Genomic DNA, 26303 nt, shown 5'->3' with positions numbered 1-26303 from the left:
GCTCAAACCGATGCCCCCTGGTCATTTGCCTAAGGAGGTGTTTCAAGCATTTCCAGGCAAGAGGAGGCACAATATACACTAGGAAGGCTTGGAAAAGTCTCTGGTGTTGGAGGGGAGTCAGGGCATTTCTGCTAAGACTGTCGCAACCCTGTCATTGATAAAGCGGAAGACGACAGGTCTGAGTACTCAAAAGCAATCATTCATAAAATATTTATTTATTTAATTGATATTTTTGATATTGTGATTCCATTTTTACATTTCATTAACATTTGGTGTTTTAGTTAGAACATAACTAATAAACGAACATTTATAAATCTGCAAGAGTTTTTAAACTTTGATCAAATTTAAACAATTTTAATTAAATATTTTCAATAGCAGGATAACATAGGGCTCATTTATTATTTTTGTATTTCATGCTTAACTAAAACATTTTATTTGCAGACATACTCTAATATAAAGGAGTCAAAACAGTTTCATGTCTCATTAATGTGCTGCTGTAAGGGGGTAAAATGGTGACTGGTTTTCTCTAGTCTACAACACAAATATTCTAAGTTTTGTGTAAAGCGTTATGGAAGTTTATCTCAGCTTAGTAAAAAAAAAAAAAAGGTTAATGACGGAGCATATGTCTTTTGGGGTTTAATGAAAGCTTGCAAAATGTTTGTTATTTTTGACTTCAGCTTCTTTTTTCGACGCATTTAGTGTATTCAAATCTAGACTTTGATTTGTCAGTGCACAGTATGTTACAAACAGTGCTGATCTCACAGGTTGTTTATGTCTGCATGTAGCACCATTAAACTGATGATGTCATTTCAGTGAGGACGTCTTTAATCGCTGCAGTGCTTAGCAAGAGAGCAGTCAGAGTCACAGCAGTCGTTAAAGGCTCAGCTAGGCACCCACAAATGCTCGGTCAGCTGCTCTGAAACAGCCGCAGGTAGTTTACCCCCAGAGTAAGATTGACTACAAGTAAGCTGCTGTGAGGTAACTCCACCCTGAAGCTTCTCTAAGATTGATTTGTTGGTTTAATCTCTGTTGGAGAAATGTACTTTCTGTTTACACATAGTCTGAAAAGAACTAGCCTAAGGGAATGTTTCAATGTAAGATAAGACAGACTAAAAAGTTGGAAATGATTTGAGGTTTAAGGTATGGTGTTGTATCCTGCTGCTTGTAACATGTAAAAAATGGGTACATTGTGGTCATAAAGGGACAGATATGCTTGTGGACAGAGGTGGGTAGTAATTATTTACATTTATTCAGTTACCTCACTTTAGTAACAATCTGAAAAAAATACTTTTAGGAGAAGGTTTATTGTTCTGTATTTTTTACTTTTACTTGTGTAATATTCTTGTAAATTATCTCTACTCCTACTTGAGTAAAATATCTTACTACTCTGCCCTTTGTGAGTAATTTGAACTATTCCAAAATCAGGTAAATATAAACAGGAGAAATTATAAACAATGGAAGTTTGTTACCCTGTCCTAACATATATATTGTTTTCTTTGTAAGGATTGTTTTTTTAAGTTTTATGTTTATATTTCTTATCCAATAATTTGCCCTTTTATATTTATGACATTTATTTGTATTCTTTCAGCATTTGAGTATTTAAAACACCATAACCTGCTTATAAAGCCTGTTGGCCAGGATCATTTATAAAGATTAAATCTGATGATATTATCCAACAGTTACTCAGATAAAATTCACTCTTTCTTGAGAACAATTTTTGGGTACTCTAAACATCTCTGGCTGTGGAAATCACACTGTGCTCAACTGGTAAAGAGGGGCTGAAAGAGGGCCAAGAAACTCTCCTTCCTGTAGCATTATGCCATAAGCAGTAGAAGAAGCTTGGGCCATTGATACAATACATAGTGGATGAATGAAACATTTTTCCAGGATGTTGTTGTGTGATGTTGCTTAGCCTTTGTAAATGGTAGCCCCAGTGTTACTATCTTATCTGACCGAAGTGGAACCTAGCGTGCTCTGCTCCCATCCAGCACATGCCTCTCACTGGATATTTGGTCTGTTTATAACAAACATGAGAGATGGATGGTTGTGTCTGAATATCCATGTAGATCAGCAGGTTCTTAAATACTCATATTGCTGCCAGGTAATTGTTGACTTGGCTGTTTGTGTTTACAAGTAATTTTACAGGCATTCCTAATAAAGTAGCTGGTGAGTATACATTGTTTTGCCTTGATTTGGAAGCTGCCCCACCTAAAACAGAAGCTGTAATGTGATGATATCAACTCATATACTGGAAAAGTCTGATTAGCAAAAAAAAAAAAAAAAAAGACTATAAACAAGCTAATTGCTATTTACGTCGTTGACACAAAGCTAACCTTATACATTTAGCTTTGGGACGGCCATAAATCGAATGAATAAGAGGAGATTGCAGTAAATCATCTGCACAATATCCATTTGAGTAAATATTTTCAGGAGTAAACACATTAGTCAACATGATTCCTTAAATCATATTGAATTAATGTCATGCATAGAATAAATAGCACTTAAAATAGTTAAATAAGCAGGGAGGAGTAAATAAATTCTATAGTTTAGGTTATTTCTCCGACTGACATAATTTCACATGCAGGCTATGTACGTACAGCATTTAAATTTAACTCAGTTTATTTATATAGCACCAATTTATGATAAATGTTATCTTAAGGCACTTTACAGAGACAATAAAGTCAGATCAAACACTCAGATTGGTTAAGAGTTTCTATCAAGGAATATCAGTTGATTGCATCCAGTAATTAACTTGCAAAGTATGCACCTGATCAATTAGCTTGCAGTACCAATTTTCACTTGTATTAGATAAAAGAGAGAACATACAGTTGTTCATAGTAAGAGAAAAAGGACTACACTGAAAAACAGATGAAAATATAAACAAAGGTGTTGATGACAGCAGCACATATTACTTCTCATTTCAGCATAGAGTCACTGTTAAACAGGAACAGACAAAGCTACTATGAGAAAAAACATCACATTATGGGAGGAACTAATGAATACTGGAGAACAATTATAAGTCGTCCCTATGTCCTCCAGCAGCCTAAACATATAGCAGCATGAATATAGAAACTATTTTCGATGAGGTATGAGAAAAGTTGAGCCAATTTTAATTCAGACTCAGCAGAGTTTTGATAATGGTTATCATAACATGTCTTCCCCATCTAGATAAGTAATAGAAATGATTAAAGAAAACTAATATCATGAAATCATGACCCAAGAAATATAAATGTAATACTATAAAATAGTTTTTTGTTGATGTAAATGCTTAAATAACGGAAATGTTAGATCTGTCATGATCAGTTAAAGGAATCTGACCCACATGCAGAGAAACCACTCAGAGAACACAGGGAAAAGTTTGACAGGTTTATTTGATGTAATGAGTACAGGAGTTGGATCTGGAACTTAGTGGACTGTTGAACCGGAACTGGAAGGTCCAAAGGGGAGACCACAGTGATCAATTCAGGGACCGTGGGAAATTTGACTGAAACTTGAATAAAGGTGGAGCGGGACTCACGTTTCAGGGGGTTCTTGTCAATCCTTAAATCCAGTCTGTGTGGGATCTTCCAGAGAAGAGGATACTCATTGGAGACTTGAACGAATCATGTGGAGGTTTTCCCCTGCTCAGTGCATTCTCAGTTATTTCTTCCAGGGGGAGAAGGTCCAGGTATCCAGTTTTCACAGGAAGGCTTCCCAAAACTGGCAAACACTCTGGCGTTGAGGTAGTGACAGCCCACTGCTCAAATACTCCTGCAGATAATGATCCAATGAGCCGCAGGTGTGCAGGGAGGCCCAACGAGGACAGGGAACCACGTGGTGGTTGAGAGAGAAAAACACACAAACAACCCACACAAACTGGATTCCTAACAAGATCAGTTAATATAAATTACAATTTCAAGAGAAAAAAAAAGCACATTTGTAAGCATAAAATATTTTCTATAGAAGACAAATAATCATAAAAGTATAAAATTTCACAATTTCATGGATTTGATTGTATGTTATTACAAAAATCTTTGTGTTTTACCCCTTCATAAATGTTAGCATTTCTCAATAGGCCATGCTATCATCACTCAGTAACTTATGTATGTTATTGTTCGGTCTGTCTCGGTTTACGTTCACTGGTTTCATTTCTACTTTGGGTGACACTCAGTGCTCATAGGTCATGACGGTATTTTTCAAGTCATTGAAAACATACTATACTGCATAAGATCTCGAGGAATCTTGAATGTTGGCATGGAGGTCTGAAGCACGGGGGCTTGGTTCGCAACTGCATTGGGTTGGTTTAGAAGCATGTGGCTGGAAAAGAGAAACCCATACCAGGCTAAAAAAAGAGGAACTGTAGAAAGATAAAAAACAGACTGGTAACTGATAAAAGATAATATTGCACACAGTAGAGTTGATGCTTGGCAGGACAGAGACCAAAGGAACTAAAGGAAACATCTGGCGATGAAAAATGCTAAGGGAAATAAAAAAGGAAGTAACAAAAGTTTGTACAAAGCAAACATTTTAAGATTTAAACAACGAAACATCGCACCAAACCTTGAAAGAAAAAAAAACAAGAACAAGTCTATGTTAAAATCAACAAACCCAAACCTGACACCGTGGGTTAACACGAACATGAATTAAAAAGTTGATTTCTCTTCAATTGACAGCATTAATACCACCTGTCTGCCCCAGTTTGGCTACAAACACGTGCTGTCTCTGACGGAGGAAGTTGGCCGCTTCACAGAGGAGGTGAAGAAACAGATTGTGTCCAGGAACAGAGATGCCCCCGAGGGAGGATTCGATGCAATCATCCAGGCTGCTGTGTGCAAGGTGGAGAGACACACCGCATGAATGCAAGCACTTTTGCTGCCTCAGACACATTTACTTAGATTTTAATATGCATTCTGAAAATCATTTTTTTTCCCCCTGTGTGTGAATTAGGAGCAGATCGGCTGGCGTCCAGGTGCTTCGCACCTTCTGATTTTTACCTCAGATGCTAAAACCCATGTAGCTTTAGATGGTCGACTTGCTGGAATCGTGCGGCCCAACGATGGAGAGTGCCATCTGAACTCTGACAATATGTACAGCATGTCAACCACTATGGTAAGCACATATTGGGGTTGACAAACAGAAATGTGCGCAGGCATTTCTTGCAAAATGTTTGAATGTTGTGTGACCTAACAGCACTGTCTGATTTGTCCCACAGGATTATCCATCCCTTGCTTTGATCACAGAGAAGATGTCAGAGAACAACATCAACCTCATCTTTGCAGTAACAAACTCTGTGGTGTCCCTTTACAAGGTCAGTTCAGAACCAATACAATGAAATCACCATAACCCCTGAAAAAGGATAAACCTAGCTGCTAAAGAATCAGATCATTTCAGCTGATCCTTTATTTTTCGACATTTTCAGCAGTTTCCTTGCTTTGCAAACAAATCCTTGAAAAATCGTCTTGAAAAAAAAAAACAATCTCAGGTTCTGAAATGTAGAGCCTTAGTTTTTATATACATGTGATAGAAGTAAATATATTTTTTATATTAAGTACTGATAAAGAAACAATATTGAGGGATGCAGGCCATGCGCTGCTCTGGAATTAAGGAAAGACAGCTGTAAATCAGAGAAAAAGGCCAGGCAGAGGAAAGGTACAAAAAATGTTTCTATCAATACTTTCTACTTTCCATTTTGACTTAAAAAAGCCTCATCTCTCTGCTCCTTCACCCCACATCACAACAGCATCCAGTCTCTAATTGTTGAACAAAATGTGGATTGACAGAACCGATCAAGTATTTGAACTGCAGTGAACTTTGCATTTCATCCTCAGCAGTTTTCTTTTCGCCCTAATTGTTCCGCTAGAAACATATCCTTTGCGTTGCTTCAATCCTTTCTCTCATGAATGCGATTCGACCATAGGAGAAAACTATGCAGTGGTGTTAAATTTTCCTCATCCATACAGCTGTCATAAAACGGGGCAAATGGACCCAGTATTCAGGAGAGACTGACAGTAGGAAGTTTCAAAACATTTAATGACAAAAGAAAAACAGAACAGAAACAAAACGCTGGCTGCTGTGGATCTGCGGACATGCAGCGCATGCGGGCGAGGCGGGGTAACATCCATCACTGGCACACTGGTTGTGGGAGAAACACAGGTAAGTGACCATGATAATCTGACAGAAGATGATTGTCTCTGTGAGTCACTTACCTGGTTTAACAGTTCAGTCCCTCCTCTCTGCAACGCTGAATCAAGGTCAGGAAAGAGACCCATGAGTCCGTAGCCTGACCAGGGCTTCAAAACAGGAAAAGATGAATACGTTAAGAGTTCCATGAGTTCAGCAGTGAGCTCAGACAATTACGTTTAGATGGAGACAGGCGTGCCAAGTGGTTGAGAGGAACAGAGGCAAGACATGGTACCAGGAGAACTGCAGAACTTTAAACCTGGCTCCAACCAGGGGCCAGGATCAGAGGACTTAAATCTGGCTCACCCCGCACGCCGTTCCACAACGAGTGGACTCCTTGGAGTAGAGCCAGGACTCAAGTTGCCCCCACATGCCAAGCCAAACTAGACCATAACAGGCTCAGTGGAGAAGAGCAGGGACGCGATCAGGAGACATGAGACAACCACTAAAACCCGCCAGAATCACTGGCCCCTAGGGACGGGAACATGAACCATGGAATAACTCAAACTAATGAAATAGCAATACATCAAACAAACATGAATAATGATCTGGCAGAAGGAGCAGGTGGATAAGACGAATGCTATTTAGAGAGCTGGGAGGGCATGGCAGGTGAATCAAGTGAGTAAACAGATTAGCTACCTCACTGCAAAAACAATCCAGAAATAAGTAAAAAAATGCTTAAATTAAGTATATTTAGCCTTAATTTGAGCAGGTAAATAAGATGATTTGCCAATGGAATGAGTATTTTCACTCTTAAAATAAGATAGTTAGATAATATTTACTTGAAATAAGAAGATAAAATTGTTTTTTCTTATTTTAAAAGGAAATTGTCTTGTTCCATTGGCAAAGTGTCTTACTTACCTCCTCAAATCAAGGAAAAACTGTAAAGAAATTGGGATTTTAACTCTTACATTTCCCTACATAAATATGTCAAGGCCTTTTATTGTCCCACAATGGGGAAATTCACTCTGTGCATTTAACCCATCCCCTTGGAAAGCAGTGGGCTGCCATTGTGTAGTTACTGGGGAACAGTGTGAGGTTAAGTGTTTTGCTTAGGAACCCAAAGTGTATGCAGTGGGGATTGCAACCATCTCAGAACATAAAGGCATTGCTCTAACCACTAGGCCAACACCAGCCATACATAAATGTGCTGTGTGTTGTTGTAATGTGAAATAAAACTGATGGAAATAAAAGGAAGTTTATGGTTTTAATGGGACAGAATAGAAAATTTGTTTTTGTGCTTTTGTATCCATAAGTTATTGTCCCTCTTTTACCATCAATGAATGTACTTTTTAAAACTGAAAACAATTCTCCTTGGATATCAAACTAAACAGTCACATCCCATGAGTGATGTTGCACTCTAGAAATGGTCAAACTGAAATTATATTTTGTTAAAAATTGTTCTTTTCTTAGGATTTGGAATAAGTGTGGCAGTTTTCGAGTAAAGACCTTGGACATGTTCTTGTGTGTTTAAGGCACCTGAGAATACATAGAATTCCTGAAAAGGGCAAACCTATAACTTTTTTGGACTGTTAAGCTGGAAGCATTTCAAATACGCTGCTACAGCAATAGTGAGTACAGATTCCTTCATGACTGAGATTTACTTGGTATGTAAGCATGCCCCCCTTTCACCCATGTTGATGCTTTCTTATCAAATAAATCCTGAGTATAACACAACTTTTGAGGTTTAGATATGGAGAGAGGAGGGTGTTCTCACCATCCATCATGTAAACACAGTCTTAAAACAATTTCTGCAGAACACTAGGAAAGGGTTTTATTGCCATTAGATGGACCTAGCAGTCAAATTTTATTCTTTTGTCCCAAGGAAATAAAGTTGGAATGCTCTGGAGAAACAATTTTCAGAAATAAATGCTGAAGAATATGTATTTATGTTTGATCTTATCACTACCTGGCCTTTGTAGGTGGGAGTGTTCTTTAAAAATCCTTATTAACTCTAGAGTCGAGAGTGTCTAACAGAAATACTTTCAAACCATAAAAAAAATATTTTCCTTACAGCTTTATTTTTTGTTTTAATTTGAAATATTATTTTAGTAAAAACAATTTTTATTTAAGATGTTAAGGGAAAAAAAATCCCAATCCTTGCCACCATGTGAAATATATATTTAACCGTCTTATTAAAAACTACATTTACTGTGATTAACCTCTTTTCTGGTTGGATTTTAGAGACCATGAATACGCCTGATTATTGTGACAGAAACGTAGACGTATTAAGTCACAATAACAAAGCAAACTAGGCATAAAGTCACTGGCATATTTTCATTTTACAATTAAGGGTTGCTTGGTCCTTTCTAGGTTTTAGGTCCCTAGTGAGCCACAGTGGTGGAACAATGAACATTTAAAGGTCAATCTACCAAAATTAATCCAAGAGTGGATCAACAACCAGGGATTAACATAGACCCTTACCACATCTCACAATTTCCAGGTGTCACTCACCCCTTAGGTTTAGTGTTTATTATGAAGAATAGGAAAAGAATTAAGAAAAATTTGCATTTATTGGAGAGTTTGAGTCAAAAAGCACTGCTGAGTATAAGGGGAATGATCTCTGTACAGATATAATTAGGTAGAACATTATAAAAAGCTTGCATCACTTTACAGCTGGCATAAAACTATCATTGCATTGCAGACAAAGAAAATCATCCCACAGTGGTTTTAGTAGAATAAACTGGTAATTTGTCATAATTCACAAAATGATGAATTCTTCTCTTTTGCAGAAAATCTTCGATCAGTTTGATCAATAAGTTTAAGCTCACTTGGGTTTTGCAGCAGGTCAACCTCTGAATAGCTAAAAAAAACAAAAAAACAAAAGCACATTAAGATCTTGGTCAGTTTATTTTTGAAAGTACTCCAGTGTGGCTGAATTAATAAAATTCTCAAAGGACTTGTGGACCAAACTTTCTCCAGACTTTCTCCACTCTGATAACCACAATCAAGATTTGCTTCTGCTTTTTAGGGACAAACTTTTCCCCCCAAAGGGTTATATTTGGGCAATGCAGTATATATTTGGTTAGATTACATTTATCTAAAAAGATGAACCCCTATGGGAGGGGAGCTTTTTGCTAAAATCTAGGTGAAGGAGTGCAGCGGAGAGGAAGCTTTTTGTGATCAAAATGGAAAGTATTGATAGAGTTTTACAGGCTGTTCCGTTTTAGAATCAAGGATGAACACACTTCAAAGCATTACTCAGGGTCTGATTTCATGTATATTTGTGTGTGTGTTTTGGCAACCCTCTTAGCAAATGAACCGCAGAGGCTAATGGAAACCAGAATGCCATACCTTGGTATAAATGATTCAATGGTGTCTGTTTTAACACTGCCTTTTATGGTTATTTCAAATAGATGTATTTGTCAACTATTACTGTTGCTCTAATTTATAGACTAGATAACATGTGATACACTTAAGAAACATTTAAACTCCTCATCATTGTGTAACTAGAAAACAAAAGTCTCCATCTTTTTCTGTCTATTGCAGAACTACAGTGAGCTTATTCCCGGCACCACAGTAGGAACGCTGTCAAACGACTCTGGAAACGTTATCCAACTCATCCTTAAAGCTTACGCAGTGAGTGTCACATAAATACACACTTTCACACTCTTACAAACACACACAAAACCTTGGCTAGACAATGTTTGAGGAGATGACATGTGTTTGCTGACCCACACCCATGATGTGTGAGTCATGTGCACTGAGCCACAGTCTCAGTGGAAATGCCACAGCTTCTGAAGAAGTGTGAATCTGACCAAATGTTGGTGTTTCCTGGCTGTTATTCAACATTTATGTTTGACCTAAAGCCATGAAGCAGAAAAATGATAGATGAGAGAATACCTGTAGATTAAAACAATAAATGTTTTTAAAGAACCTGCAGGAGCATAAAGGGTTCAACATAAATAGTTAGAGGTGTCTAAACTAAAGCAGTAACTTGAGGCCACAAAGATTGTACAACAACTGGTATTTTTCTGTAGAGGAAATTAAACCTTTTTCTTTCTGTTCTGTGTTTTTGTCAGGAAATTCGTTCTAAGGTGGAGCTGGAGCTTCTGGGTGTCCCAGAGGAGCTGTCCTTGTCCTTTAACGCCACCTGTCTGAATGGAGAACTCATCCCAGGCATGAAGTCCTGCTCTGGGCACAAAATAGGGGACACGGTTAGTCCACTGTGACACCACTATTTGCCAGTATGGATGATTTTCAAGAAGAATCAATTAAATATGTATTATTCAACTCTACGACTGATTATAGAAAAAAAAAAACTTTAAAAATGATTTATGTCAAGTTGTTAAGATATTCCGTAAAAGTTCAAAAAATATCCACTGGACATGGTTTCCAAGATTTGAAGATGGTTCGCCACCTCTCCAGGAAGCTTTCTCAATTCAAATGTCTAAGAAAGCTTCCTGGAGAGGTGGCGAAACGGCTTCAAATCTTGGAAACCAAGTCCAGGGGATATTTTTTGAACTTTTACAGAATGAGTATGACCTGGATGACTGAGAATCTTCATCAGCACGATGTTAAGATACTTGTCTATGAATTTATAGGCTGTAATAAGATCAACTCTAAAGTCTAATTTTCTTTGTGATAAATGGATTAAAGGAAAATTCCGGTTTTTAACACTTTTAGCCCATTTTCTGTAGTGTCCAGGATGAAATCGAATGATCGACACCAAAATTTTGACAATTGGTCCTGTCTCTGCTATTTGGCTCATGCAGAATCCCCCCCTGGCTGCTTCAGAATGGCTTCCATAGTGCATGTCCGATAATGTCCTTAAAACAACCTTAAACGTTCTTTTTTTAAAATATGCTACTCACCGGGTCGTCAGCGCTGTTCAATGACGTTCCAAAAAAAGTTTTGTGAAGAAAAACCGTTCCTGTCTTGTTTTATTTAGCATTTTGTAAATCCCAGAACTATTTTTTCCGATACATCACAACCGCTTATAAACTTCCGCTTCCCGTTCGAATCTGAAGCGTTGCACACTCCAGACCACTAGCTGGCGACGGTATCCTCTACCGTCAAACTCAAAGTCCAATATGTCCTCCTCAAGAATCCACCTTTCGTATTCCATTTTCAGAGTTTTTTAAAGTGTTTAACAGAGACCTTAGCACCTCGACGTCGGAGTACACAGAGTGAAGCAGAAACACTTGGGCCTTGCGAAAAGACTACAACTAAGTGTAAACAGGCCCCATTTCCGTTTCCGGTGGCGGAGGGATATTGACTATTCCAACAGAACTCAATGGGATTTACAAAATGCTAAATAAAAGACTACAGGAACGTTTTTTCTTTACGAAACTTTTTTTGGAACGTCATTGAACAGCGCTGACGACCCGGTGAGTAGCATATATTAAAAAAAGAACGTTTAAGGTTGTTTTAAGGACATTATCGGACATGCACTATGGAAGCCATTCTGAAGCAGCCAGGGGGGGATTCTGCATGAGCCAAATAGCAGAGACAGGACCAATTGTCAAAATTTTGGTATCGATCATTCGATTTCATCCTGGACACTACAGAAAATGGGCTAAAAGTGTTAAAAACCGGAATTTTCCTTTAAATATAAGCAATGAAGGGATGAATAGCAAAAAGGAAACTGCGCATAAAAATTTGTCAAAAAGTCAGAAAAATTTTAAAACCAACCTTTCACTTTCCTTCCTCCTAAAATTCCATATAGAGTTGTAAGTAATTTGTCGGCACTACTTGTATAGAGGTGCAAAGAGCATTTAAATACTGAAAATAACAGAAAAAATCCTTTAAATTTAGCACATTACTGCATGTTGGGTTCTAAAGTTTTTTTCTGTGCTGAAAATCACTGGGTCAAACTTTTTGAAGATCCCATAGTCTCCTAAAAAAATGTTTCTAAATTAAACACCTTTTGCAATGTGGGTGATATTCTGTGAACTTTTGCTACCTAATCTATGAATTCCTGTTTTGCGGGATGAAATATGATGTAACACAGAGAGTTGTTTAAGCGGCTCTTCAACATGGGAAAGCCAAATGTAATACCTACATAAGGGATATGTGTTAACCTTAGGAAGACAGAAAATGTTACCTTGCATATTGTTATCCATATGTACAGTCTGAGCACTAGTCTGATTTTTATAGCAAGAGGATTGGTGACAAAGATCTATCAGGTCCAGTGTTTTTGTTGTCTCCATAAAGAGGATAAGGATGGTAAAGAAAAAGAAGAAAGTTAAAAAAAACTTTGAAAGTAAAACAACAGCATGTAAAATTAATATCCCAAGTCTTAAGCTGTTTGGAAAGAGCTCTGCTGCACATTTAGATTGACCTTAATGATCTGAAAGCCCATCATATTAGCGGATCAGTGTCTGATTTGGAAGGACAAAGTGAACCAAAGTAGAGGATTTGTGGTTTAAATTTTACTGAATATCTTCTATTTAATGAGGCAGAGTCAGACATTTGGAACCACTATTAAATGTAACTTCTATATCCTATAATTAGCATGCAAAGGTCAATAATTACTAAATGGCAGTAAAAAATGTTGGTATTTTGTTTACCTTTATACTATAAGGAGCTAATAAAAAACATACATAGTTCTATTTGCTATTTTTGCTTTTATTTTGGAAAATGTCTTCCTTATATTTCCATTTCCCTTAAGTACACCATCTACATCTATTTTAAAATGGATTTCTCATTTTCTTTCCAAATGCTGTCAAGGAGCAGACTGTGGAAGGAACAGATCAACAGTCTTCACTCTCCTGTCTGTTTTTTTCTGGGCCAAAATACTTGATTTAAATGTCTGCTTTAAAAGTTGACCTTTATTCTTTTTGTTACTAACTTAAATTTGAGTCTGTGTTGTTCTTTCCTGAGTTTAAGTGACCCATTCTGCCCCTCCACAAATTTTCTTTTCTCTCTGGCTCTGATAATATTTCCATATTTGGATCTCTCTGCAGATGTAGTTACTGCCCACTTTTGGACATCAACCAAATATGGATCCAGTACCTCACTAAACAACTACATTAACTTTGTGCTTTTCTTTGCATTCTTTGCATTCCTTTTAAAATGCTTCCTTATGAAATCGATTTAATAATGGTGTAAAATGAGCATTAGTTTGGTGAACATCAATCTTTCTGTCCTTTAGGTCTCGTTCAGCGTGGAGGCCCGTGCTCGAGGCTGTCCCAAACAAAAGAAGAAAACATTCATCATCAAGCCTGTGGGCTTCAAGGACTCCCTCTCCATTACTGTCACCTTTGAGTGTGACTGCAAGTGCCAGAGCAAAGCCCAGCTAAACAGCCCTAAATGTAGCAACGGGAATGGCACCTATGAGTGCGGCATGTGCCTGTGCCACCCCGGCAGGTTAGGGCCATACTGCGAGTGTGCAGAGGGTGACTATAACCCCATGGAGCAGGACCGCTGTAACGGGCCTGAAGGGTCCGGAGGAGCCGTCTGCAGTGGCCGCGGTGACTGTGTGTGCGGTCAGTGTGTGTGCCACAGCAGCGACTTTGGAAAGGTGTGGGGGAATCTGTGTGAGTGTGATGACTTCAACTGCCTGAGATACAAAGGAGAACTATGCTCAGGTAAGGGTTGATGACCTGATTAAGATTAAATGTATTTTATTTTTGGCCTAAATATTAGACTTAAATAAATCTTATAAGACAGAAGAATACAACTGAGGAAAATGTACCAATATAATATTGGAGGCACTGTTAATAATCAGTTAGATTAATCATTTTACCTCAAACTCAATATTTCTGGCTCCTCAAACTTCAGAATTGGGCCTTTTATACCATTTCTGACAAAGATTAGATGCTGATTTTATAAATAAAAAAGCCCAAACAGAAGTCTGTGGTTCACTGCTACATGTAACACTCCCTATACTCACAACCCTCTTCTCTTTGTTAAGATATAGAAAAGGCTCAAAATGAATTCAGATTTAGTTGTATGACCTAACAATGAAGCATTTATGAGAAATTACAGAAAAATATAACTTTCCGTGCTGATTTTCATATGTTGTGTCACTTTCCAACACAACACTGTTGTGAGAAAATGCACATTTCTACGAGATTTTTATTTTTGTCGATAGGCAGACGTGTGTTGAGGGTAGCCATTTAAAGAAAGAAAAGATAAGAAAAAATAACTGACAACTGTGTTATGAATTGTTAAGGAAAAAAGAAATATCTCCAAAAAGAAAAAGAAAAGGACAATTGGAGAATAAGTTCAATTATAAAAGGACAACAACAAGTAAATCAGAAAATCAAAATTACGTTGTTAAAAATGATTGCCATTGTTTTTTTAAAAGGTATAGTGGATGATTTTCATGATTTTTGAAAAGACCCGCCCTTTCCACTTAAAAAAAAAATGCACATGCACAACCCTGTACCCGCTCACGAGGAGAGGGAAAGCCTGTTAAACATGTGTGAGAGCATGCACAATCCAATTTCTCCTTGTGCATGCTCTGTTTAAAAGTCGCTGTTTGCATCACTCATAGCTTACTTTCCCATAGAAAATTTACATTTTTTCCACTATGTCAGACTCACCAACGTTAAGTGAAAATGGGGGACGAGCACGTAGGATGGCCTTATGTAAACATATCGCCAGAATGACTGACAAATAGGAGGACCACTTATTTTGATGATTCCACCCTGAAATCCTTATCTATACCTTTAAAGTTAAATTAAAGGACTGTGTTTAGAAAAAATGATTGAAAGTGGAAATTTTGTCAGAGACAAAAGCTTTTTCAGATATTCCCAATTTTAAGAGAAGGACATTTTTTATTTCAACAACTGTGTTGCTCAGCAACAAATTAAGCAGACGGATAACAAAAAGCAAAACATTGAGTGTCAGGATCATCAAGCTCTAAAGGACATTCGCTTTCAGTGTGCTATTGTGTGATGGTTTTACTGCGATCATTAAGGCTAGTTTAAGGTGAACCTTAATGACAAGAACAAATGGAAATTTCTTTCAAGATTTCATATATAACTTGTTAAGGAACAAGCTTTGAAGTTCACAGGAAGCGTGTTTGTGGCCTGTGGGGCAATTTTAAGATATTCTCCACTTCTGGAGCCACATGTACTGCAGTTTTTCAACCCGCTGAAATATCTGGATGAAAACCCGGAAAGATCAGAGGTCTAAAACAAATACCGCGTATGTTTTCAAATCACCTAACGTTAAAACCTTATTATATAATGTATTTCTGAATGTTTACAGTGCATAAAATTAGCCATTGACCACTGGAGTTAGTGTGCGGTTGTGGCAAAGCTTCATGTGTTTACAGTTTTGTAGCTTGCAGTCCTTTTTAATGTGTCGACATGGCACCACACACCCTCTTCATCTGGGAAGAATTACACACAATGGCAACTCTTTCCTCCAGTGCAGGACACTGGCTCCACATACAACAAACATGTGCCACTGGATGGACACCATGTGTGAGCACTGACTCAGACTGTATGCTTTTTTTGTCAACTGCGCAAAGTTTATTTAAAAAAGGTTCAAAACGTTCCAACAGATGTTTTAGTTCCAGTGATGAAAGTTTTCTGCTGCCAGAGGTGACCCTTAAATTTAAGGTTTCTTTGGAGTGACGATGTGTTTGATGATAGCAAAGAAGCCTCTTCTATAAATTTATCTTAAGATAGCATGATATTGAATAGAACCAATCTATTTGGCTACAGTAGTACATCATTCAATTAACTGTTCACACCATCCTTTATCTTTTCTTCACTCCCTGTAAGATAGGGATGTGGTGATGATTTTCAGTTCCCGGTATTAAATCAAGTCTTTAAAGGGCAGGTATTCTGGTTAATTCTCGTACACAGAATTCCTTTATCCTGCCATGAAAAGGTTTGAACTCATAAAAGCCTGTTTACCTTAATGCCAATTAATTTAAATTAAAGTCCAGCTTGTGACTTGGCCATAATTAAAACGTATTTTTGAGCCCTTCAGAGATGGACTTACAGGTCTTTAAATGCATCAGTTTAAAATCCTGTTCTCCTCCTGGAGAGCTATTTTCATGACTCCTTCAGATAAGATAAGTTGTCCAGACCCTATAGAAAAAAAGCAGCCTTTACAAATTCATGATGTATGGATATTGGTATGTTGTTTTTTTTTTTTATCTTTGATGCTTTAGTATTTTAACCATTCCAACTTTTTTGTGAAGTTTTTTCTAATAAAAACTTCTGTTTTCTTAAGCCTACTTCATGTTGTCAGAGGTTTCTTCATTTTGCATGTCAGATTTTTTGTTAAGGCCTGCTTTGATCTTAGAGAACAGATGTCCCATAGCTGACATAACATAAATGGTTATACATTCAAAAAGGGCTACAATGATTTGTAGCAGGGCTGCTCAGTCGTGCAATTGGGTAGCACTGCTGCCTTGCAGGAAGAAGGTTCGGGGTCTTTCTGCATGGAGTTTGCATGTTCTCCCTGAGCATGCGTGGGTTCTCTCCTGGTACTCCGACTTTCTCCCACAGTCCAAAAACATGACTGTTGGGTTAATTGGCTTCTCTAGTTTCTCCTTAGGTGTGAGTGTGTGCGTGAATGGTTGTTTGTCCTGTTGGTCTCTGTGTTGCTCTGTAACAGACTGGCGACCTGTCCAGGGTGTACCCCGCCTTTCGCCCAGAGACAGCTGGAGATAGGCACCATGCACCCCTCGCAACTCCAATTGGGACAAGCGTGTCAGATAATGGATGGATGGATGGATGATTTGTAGCATTTTTAAACAAAAAAAGTGTTCCAAAGCTGCTTATAAAAAGCTGTTTTACTCAGGTTATGAAACATTCAGTGAGTTCTAGAAAATAAGAATAGATTAATTTATTTAGAGGAAGAACACTTTAACACTACTGTACATTGTAAGAGAAAACGGATCAGGTAAAATAATGTATAAGGCTTAATAATACAGGTTTGAAACCAATAAAACAGTTAAACAGCTGATATATTCACTCACCTGATTGTCAGGATCTTTAAAAAAAAGATTATTAAGAAATGGCTTGGTTGATTTGGACCACAGTGTATGAAACTGCATCGAGACACCATTACTAGTTCATATGAATTTCACAAATGGAAAATGTGTTTCGGAAAAGACAATTACTTGTTAGGCTGAGTTACAGGAGGAGACTGTATGGTATATATTGACTCCCCTTATTTACTTTTTATTCTCTTTATCCCTAACCTAAAACAGTTCCACCAGGGTTCGGTCTGACTATGACACACTTGGAAAACAACGCTTAAATTACCATTTATAAACCTCAAGGGACAGCTTTTCTTCATTTCTTTATGTTTACACTTTGCTCATTTGATGTTTTTAGATTTTTGTATTTTATCCAGGATTTTGTCCATTTGTATGTTAGAATAAATCCAAAATAAAGCTGCATGTGGTATTCCAATCTAGTATGAAAAGGAACTGCTCAAATAAATAATTAGAAGTCTAATTAAATCCAGATTCTATCAAAACATAAATAACAAGCATGAAAATGATACCAGTGCTTCCATTTAACATTGTTAGTACTTTTTCATGTTGCCAGGAAACTTTGTTCATAATCAAAATAGGTCAGGACTGCAAAAGAGAGAACAAGGGTTACAGGCATAGTGTAAAAATCTGGCACAGGCTACTGACTTGTACCTCATTACATTATCACATCTCATAAATCGCTCCAGCCCCCTTCTCCTCACTTTGCTCACCCAGAAACATGTTGCCGTATTCCCAAAAGTCTGTTGAGTTTCGTGAAAATACCTTTCTGCTTACTCATGGGTTTATGTGGTGTAATGAGGCTAAAAATAAATCCATGTTTGGTCAGAGACGGGGCATGTGTATGAGAGGACTGGAAATGTTCAAAGTCTGGGCCTCTGCAGAACATGGTATGTCTTTGTCCTTAGATACCTCATTAAATGTGAGCGACGTTTGGTTTCTGCTGCAGAATAGTGAAATGAAAAGACATCAACACTGCGGTGAAGTAGTAATAACTGTTTGTTTGGGGGTCATTGTTTTATCAAGCCACCCTGTCCCCAAACAGCTTCCTGTCCTGCTGTTTATCCAGGCATTGTTCTCTGCGGTTTTGGACCGCAGCTTTTCTGAACTGTCACTCAGACTGACTCACATGCATGCATGGACAAATGTAGCAACAACAAGGGAATGAGATGCTGAATTTTACCCACGTCATGAATCATTGATCCAGAAATAAAAGGACGCCTTCTCCAGACAATGGAACTAGCTTTACCGTGTGGTCGTTTTTAGAAACGTCAACAAAATGCTTCTTCTTTCCAGTCAGGAGCTTTTCCAGCTGGACTTTCAGAAGAAAAAAAAACACTGAAGGTTTTGGCAAGAAATATTAACATGTTATTATTATGGTATTTAATGGCTGATTTTAAACAGGCCTGTGGTTACTTAATATGTAAAGATTTAGACATGCACAGGTGATCATTCGATGGCTTTGGGACTTCTTAAAAGCAACAAAAGATGCAAATTTATAATCACTTTCATATTGAATAAGTTGTAGAAGATCACCCAAACTTTTATAAGTTGTTAGAATCAAGGCATAGTAGTAGAAAAACAGAATCAAGGAACATAACTTTAATGCTAAAACCCTGTTTGGGTTGTTTATTTAAGTTTAATTTCTGGTTGGTTTATGTGCAGCACGTGCCTAACAAAGCTGTCAATAACAATTATTCAAGGCAAAATATGTCATTAACATATAGCATATAACAACTCATTCCCCTGTGTCAATATTCATTTACTTAATCACATCTAAGTTGTAAATTAAATTTATTTAAACAAATTAAGTAAAGTGTACCTGTTTTTCATAGGCACAAAAAGCATTTTACTGTACTCAAAATTTTAAGTAAACTTATATCCCTGTAGTATTTGCTGTTATGAAATAATTAAGTAGATATTAATTATTTTCTTGTGCTTGACATATTGATTTAATTTGTTGCATTATGTTACATTACTCACTAATATCAGGTAATCATTGTCAGTTTTCTTTTGATAAATGAACCAATGGTCTATTTATTTGATATACATTAAACTGTTTATTTCTAATTTTAAACAGTTTTACAAAGAAGTAAATACCCTATTGTATTAAATTGCCCAATCTTTCATGCCACCCAGAAATTTGACAGTCTAACTGGAATTCATCCACGCTTAATCCCAGTTGGGGTCGCGAGGGGTGCTGGTGCCTATCTGCAGCTGTCAATGGGTGAGAGGCCCATTGACCAGTCCATTGCAGGACAACACAGAGACAGGCAACCTTTCACGGACAAACTCACAAGGAGAATAAGGAGAATTTAATTAGCATACCACACCCATGTTCCCCATTTGTTAATTGTCCTCTTTTTTTTGAGAGTTTTGATGTTTCACCTGTGGAAAGTGTTGCTGTATCAGCTACAGCTTATCAAAATCATGCAATCTTCTTCCCAATTCAGGCCATGGGGTGTGTAACTGCGGTTTCTGCCAGTGTGCACCAGACTGGCAGGGCGAGAACTGCAATTGCTCCCGACGCACAGACACCTGCATGTCCAACCTGGGTCTACTCTGCAGCGGCAGGGGCCAGTGTGTTTGCGGGGTCTGTGAGTGTACACAGCCGGGGGCCTACGGGGCCACATGTGACAAGTGCCCTACTTGCCCAGACGCTTGTACCATGAAGAAGTAAGTCTACAAATCCACCTGTTTGCATGAAAAGTAGCTTAATTCAAAACATCTGGTTAATAATTATCATTAACTGGATGAAATTACATTGAATACAATTGTCTTCATAGGGAGTGTGTGGAATGTAAGCACTTCAAGAGAGGCAAGCTGCATGACGATAACACCTGCAGTCAAATTTGCAAGGATGAGATTGTACTTGTTGATGAAATAGGTAAGCCTTGGCTTTTCAAAGTTAGGATTTGTAATACACAAATATTGTTAGGACTGATTTGTTATTGTTAAGTGTATGACGACAAAATATGCAAGTAATTGTTAATGTTTTAAAAAATTCTTACAGAAAGGCATGATTTCAAGTGCTGTTTTTTTTTTGTTGTTGTTGTTTTTTTTTTCTGAGTGGACTCACATCTTTCTCCTGCCTTTGGTGCATGTTTGTTTTGATTAGAGTGCCCAAAACAGGGGGACAAATCCCCTTACGACAGAGGTAGGGTGAGACGCCGTTCATGATCTCAGAGAGGGTATGAGGGGAATCAGTGTGAGAACAGGGGCTGAGAGAGTACCATAACCGGGATGAGCTGGTCAAATATACCGCCTTATGGCGCTAAGGACCATCAGGGGCAGAGGGGGTAGCTTGTTGCTGCTACCTCAGCAAGAGAGCTGGGGAGCACAGGCAGCTCGGAGAGGACTACCAGGAAACAACGATGATGGCCCTGAAGAGGCTATAGAGGCTAACTCTGGAGGATTAAAGCAGAACAGCGGAAGATCCGAATTGTCCTCCGGCTGGAGAGTGGTCTAAAGACAGGGGAGAGTGGCTGCGGTTTACCGTGAGGAGGATGGAGTGACATCTTAGAGGCCCGCCAGGGCGATAGAACAGGAAGAGACGACAGCAGGCCAAGGCTAGGCTCTAGAGGCTAACTGCTGGAGATGAACAGAGGACTGCTGAGGTCCGACACCACCCACCCCAACCATGGACCCACACACACACACACACACTTTTAATTTAGAAAGCTTGTCTCAGCAGCCTCCACTAAAACAGTGGTCAATTCGTGATACCTTCTCATATCCCAATTTATATACTTGTCAATATACTTGAGACAACAGTATTGAAGGATTTATGGATTTGATGCTGCGATCTAATGTAAATAAAGCTCATCACTTGACAAGATAGGTAAAGCGAACATCGTGGAAGCTATTTTGTACCATGATGCTCTCCGTGTTGTTGGAGGGGAAAGGCAGTATGTGTGGGCACTTCATGTTGCTGCAGTCCGACTAATATTATGAAAATTACACATTGTAGTTTTAAAGATTATACAAAATGCAATTGTTCAGTTCAAGATATAAATGTTCTGTTGTTTTAACTATGTACATTTTAATAATGTAGATTTTTATCAATCGTTACTGTCGGGGTCCCTGCGTATGGGTTAGTAGAGATGCACAACTCGCACTGACCCATACATAGGGACCCTGACAGTTCCATCATTATGTAACGATTGATAAAAATCAATCATAACGATTGATTTGGTAAAATACTTAAATGTAAAACTTTTGCTGTATCTTATAGTTCTTAACACTAGAGTTTTTTTCACTCCTACTATACTATTAAGCTTTTGCTTCTTTAGTATAATAATCTACAGTCTAATTTCCTCACTTCAAGTGTTCATCTTTACTCTGCAGTCATAATTATACTTCTTTTACAAAAAAGGCAAGAACATACTTATGATTATTATACTTTGACTGATATCTTTGATATTTTCTCACAGTGCTCCATGATACAAATGCTGTAAACTGCTCATATAAAGATCAGGATGACTGTGTGGAGCGATTCCAGTATTACGAGGACGCCAGCGGCAAATCCATCTTATTTGTGGTCAAAACGCCTGGTAAGCAATACAACTCTACACAAAGATGACACATAACCAGAGTAAACCATTCCTGTTTTAGGAAGGTTAGGAATATCAAAAACATCCCAATTAGCTTGATACTATATTGATGAGACAGCTGTATCTTAGAAGGAATGTGGATAAATTACACAGAGGAAGTTTAAATAAACACAAAGGAAGCTTAAAACCAACAGTAGATGAACTTGAATAGAGAATAGTGTTATATTGGGTGAACCCTTCTACAAACCATAAGAAAAAGCACCTAAAACCTCGACCTGAGGTCTTTATCACCACAAACACTGGTTCTGTGTGTATGAATCACAGTACAACAGCAAAGGGCCTTGTGAATATTTAATTGCCCACCGAGAAACAGGCTTTGAAAAAGTGCGCCAAAAGCATTAGCCAGCTTAAAAAGGCACACATAAAAATAAGCAGGATAAAGAAGTTAAAAAACAAACCACTGGACTTTTTGTTTCTCATCTAGGTCATGTTGGTCATCCAGGTCATAGTCATTGCAACAAAGTTAAAAAAGTTTAAAAAACAAACCACTGGACTTTTTGTTTCTCATCTAGGTCATGCTGGTCATCCAGGTCATAGTCATTCCAACAAAGTTAAAAAAAAAGTTTAAAAAACAAACCACTGGACTTTGTTTTCCAACTTTAAAGTTTCTCAAGTTTGATTTCAAGGCTTATAGAGTGTAACGATTGATTGTGGCACAAACAAAAGCCTTGTTATGGCTTAGGAAACATGCAAATCAAACCGAAAAAATGGATCATTGTTGGCCTGGCTGACCAGGTGTTTTGGTCCCCTGCATGGTGATGAGGTTTGAGATGATAGCGGGAGGGAATCAACTCTATCACTGCATTGTAGGTTTTTGAGAACTGGAACCTGAGACCACCCTCATTACCGAGGGGTGGACCTGATTTTTCAGTTCAGTTTGCATGTTTCTTAAGCCATAACAAGGTTTTTGTTTGTGCTACTCTGGAAAGCAAACACCACTCCAGACATTTTGAATTGAGAAACTTCAAACTTGGAAAACAAAGTCTTTCCAAACATATGATGACCCAGCTCTCTAATAATTGGAGTTACTAGAATATAAACTGATTTAAACGTTAGATTCATTGTTCCTCTTCAACATTAAAAACTAAACGATTTTAGCCTTTCCAATTTAAATTATTCCATTTTAACAGGCTATATGATTTGTTTTAATCAAAGTACCGGTAATGTTTATAATCAATATCAAAAAGCCAAAGATTTAATTAAACTAGTATAAATTAATATAAAACTTGTAACAAAATATGTTTTTTTAAATCATTTTAACCAACTGGTTTGGGTATATCAAAAATAAAGTCAAAGATACAAAAAAATATTATTAATTTTGAACAGCCACCAGTACAACAGGGTTGGCTCATAAGTTTATAGACCAATCAGATCTTCTTATGTTGTGGTTTCCTTCATCCAAGCTGTAGTCACCATTCCCTTAATACCTGTTTGGCAGCCAAACAAAGAGAGAGCTAATAACCATTACTGCCCAGAGAGACTATACCTTTAATGAATGTATGTGTTTAATTTAGACAGTGGTGGGTGTAAGAGAATTTCCCTAGGAATTTGCCTTGAACACACCACACCCTGCTGTGTCATAGAGGCTGTTAACAGCAGTCCTGCTCTTCTAGAAATCTGCTGACTTCACAGATCTTTAAGAGGACAGCAGTTAAAGAGATTCAGCTGACTATTTAAAGAGCCAAAGAAAGGCAAAGGTTTTAAATGAATGAATAACTGAGTCAGTGAATAATACCAAACAAAGCAATATTAGCTATGAATTTAGTTTAATGTGCATTCAGGTGTAAGGATGCCATTTAAAGGGATCAAAGGGTCAGCTGAGGAGTCGGAAACAGCTAAGAAAAAAAGGAGAAGAGGGAAGAAGAAAAAGAAGAAAGAGGCTTTGAAGTTTGCTGTAAAATTTAATTCCTGTTGTAGGTCACGCAAAACTGCTGCAACCTTACGAGCTGCATGTGGTCTGAAAGAACATTGTGACTCATACATGTGTAGTTTGATTTGCCAAAATGGAAGACAACAGGAAAGTGGCCAAAAAGGGAGAATGTTTATTTGAATATGTCCATGAAGAAATTAATATAGTTTAAAACTGACAAAGAACCAGGTGCATCTTGTTAAATATATCTCTAATAATGAATATCTTCTGGAATATAGGTGCCATGTTCTCAGAGACATGGAATAAAATACCCTTTTTATGTATGACATTTAATCAGATTAAAGTGTCTTAGGGAAACACAGACTAAGTTATATATTAATACTTTTTCACTTGCTCCAAATTAAGCATACATACTATACTCTAAGATATGTGTATGCTTTTAGACAAGAGGGTGATGCCGGTGGCTTTTTAAGCTCACATCTGAACATGTAGGTACTTCCTTTTATGGCTTTTCCTCTTGAGTAAAATTTTCCAATGCATGACAGTGCCACATTTATCAGTTCAAACAAGTAATAATAAAGGCATGAGAAGGCCCTGCTGGAAAGGTGTGCTTTAGTCACATTAGACAATGGTCATACAGTGCAGATTGTTTGGGTGAAAAAAAAAAGATGAATCTGTGGAGAAGAACCTCATGCCCACTTCTAAATGTGGTGAAAGATCTGTGAGTTTGTTTATTTTCCAGAATACCTTGGAAACCTGGTTATAGGTCATGTCATCAAGGACTCTTTGAAATATGATCAAATCAATTGGACCCTGATCCCAATAAGAGTAGCACTAGCCTTTTTGTAAAAAAATATATATATATATAAAAAGGAACAAAAAAAAAATTATTTCTTCAAATTTTGGGATTTTTTCTTCTACTTGCATTTGTTAATTTGGAAAAATAGATTTTAAACAACCAACAAACACTGTTTTTGCAGTAAAGGGTAGCCTTAAAACTAAGAAAGGATAAGATTTGGATGGTGAGCTCCTTTACTGCAAAATATTGAAATCTAAACAAGTAATTTTTTCTTAAAATAAGTGCATTTTTCCTTGAATTGAGGATGCAAGTGAGACAGTTTTCCAATGGAACAAGACAATAAAAATAATTTAGATTTAAAATAAGAAAAACAATGGTATTGTCTTATTTTAAGTGCATATTATCTATCTTATTCTAAGAGTAAAACTAGTCATTCCATTGACAATTCAAAATAATTAATGGTAAATACACTTAATTTAAGAAATTTTTACTTATTTCTAGATCGTTTTTACAAAACGATGGAGCAAAGATAGGAAAAGTTATTTATGTTCAACTCAAATCTGGAGCCTGAATGGTGTGTTTGCATTGGTGCTTATAGGGTCAGATTTAGAAAACATGGGTGTCAGAAAGTTTTGGTTCCCTGTCCAAAATGTTACTCCTGCAAACTGCATTAGATTTATAATTTAATAGGCCTCCATATCAGTGGGTAAGAAACTGGCCTAAATGCTTTTATGACGAGCACACCTAAAAGCAAGAGGTTCTTGAATATACGTTTAAATCTGCTGCTGGTGTATAGGGAGAAAGGAGACCCTGGATAGGACAGCAATACATCACAGAGCAAGATATGATATATATTTTCTGCTAGTGAGAAAAGATGTCTCCCTAATCTTTCAAAGATATCCATAATATCAAATAGCCTAAACCTTGCTAAGTCAGTGGACAGTCGTTAAAAACACTGATATTTAGCACTTTTACACAATCTGAACTTGTATTACTTTTGCTGGCTTGGCCTGAAATCTTGGAATAATGTTGTAGCTCAGAAAACATTTTCCAAGTGCCTTAAATTAAAGCCTGAAACTTAAGGCCAAACAAGTAGGTTGGTTAATGGAAGTGCTGAGATGATTTTCTGAACAGTTTCCCATTTTGAAGCTTCCCAAACTTGTAAGGAATTCTTTAATGGGACGTAGGGGTGAATACAGATGACTCAGCAGTATTTAGTTTATTACTTCTCTCTTAAAGACTAAAAAATGTTTTTTGTGGACGATTTAAAAAGTTTTTCCTGGACAATAGGTGATAGGAAAAAAACAAGTACACTTCCGTTCCAGTGATGGAATGTTCCATGTTAATGAGCATTGCTGTCAGTGACTTTTGAAACTCCTTAAATCAGATTCCTGTTGCGTTTTTTTCCCAGACCATAATGAGGGAAGGGGGAGCTGTGGCCTTGGCTCTAACATGTCAGTATTTTCCACTGCAGTCTTTCCTTTTCTTCCTGAATATATTCAAAAAGCTGTTAAAGAAACGGTTATTCATGTTAGCAAGGTACCACACCATAGATTAGTTTCATTTGCAGCTTACTTTATGTGCTGCCACAATTTTTCTACTTGGCTCAGTCTTGGACTTTGATTGGGCCTTTCTAAACCCATAGATGTGCTTTAAAACAAATTATTACATTGCAGCTCTTATTATTGTGTTTTGCAGCCTCTAACTGGTTTTCCTCCACAATGGTGCTGTAGAATAGAGTAGCTTCATTAATCTTGTCATTGACTCTGATATCATTCCCTATCCTCATTCTTTATGAATAAAAGCATCTCATCAGCATGGTTCTAACATGGAAATGTTTCAACATACAGCTGGCATCTTGGGGTAACCAGTAATAGTTTTTTTTTTTAAACATGTAGAATGTAGGCTAACAAGTATTTGGTCACAACTCACAAGATAACCTATTTTTTA

General features: G+C 37.4%; 1 protein-coding gene across 1 annotated transcript in view; it reads left to right on the top strand.

The window, feature by feature from the left end:
• Window positions 1-26303, top strand: part of itgb3 (integrin subunit beta 3) — a 35026-nt gene that overhangs the window by 4749 nt on the left and 3974 nt on the right. The window contains exons 5-13 of the mRNA XM_015390493.1: window positions 4653-4815; window positions 4927-5088; window positions 5192-5287; window positions 9649-9738; window positions 10182-10316; window positions 13256-13691; window positions 19525-19747; window positions 19858-19958; window positions 21505-21624. Of these exons, the coding sequence (XP_015245979.1) occupies window positions 4653-4815; window positions 4927-5088; window positions 5192-5287; window positions 9649-9738; window positions 10182-10316; window positions 13256-13691; window positions 19525-19747; window positions 19858-19958; window positions 21505-21624 (1526 nt within the window). The remainder of the gene's footprint in view (window positions 1-4652; window positions 4816-4926; window positions 5089-5191; window positions 5288-9648; window positions 9739-10181; window positions 10317-13255; window positions 13692-19524; window positions 19748-19857; window positions 19959-21504; window positions 21625-26303) is intronic.

Source organism: Cyprinodon variegatus, unplaced genomic scaffold (assembly GCF_000732505.1).
Source record: "Cyprinodon variegatus isolate N-32 unplaced genomic scaffold, C_variegatus-1.0 Scaffold502, whole genome shotgun sequence".
Classification (NCBI taxonomy): domain Eukaryota; kingdom Metazoa; phylum Chordata; class Actinopteri; order Cyprinodontiformes; family Cyprinodontidae; genus Cyprinodon; species Cyprinodon variegatus.
Note: the sequence above shows the minus strand (reverse complement) of the source record. Positions and strands in the feature narration are given on the sequence as shown.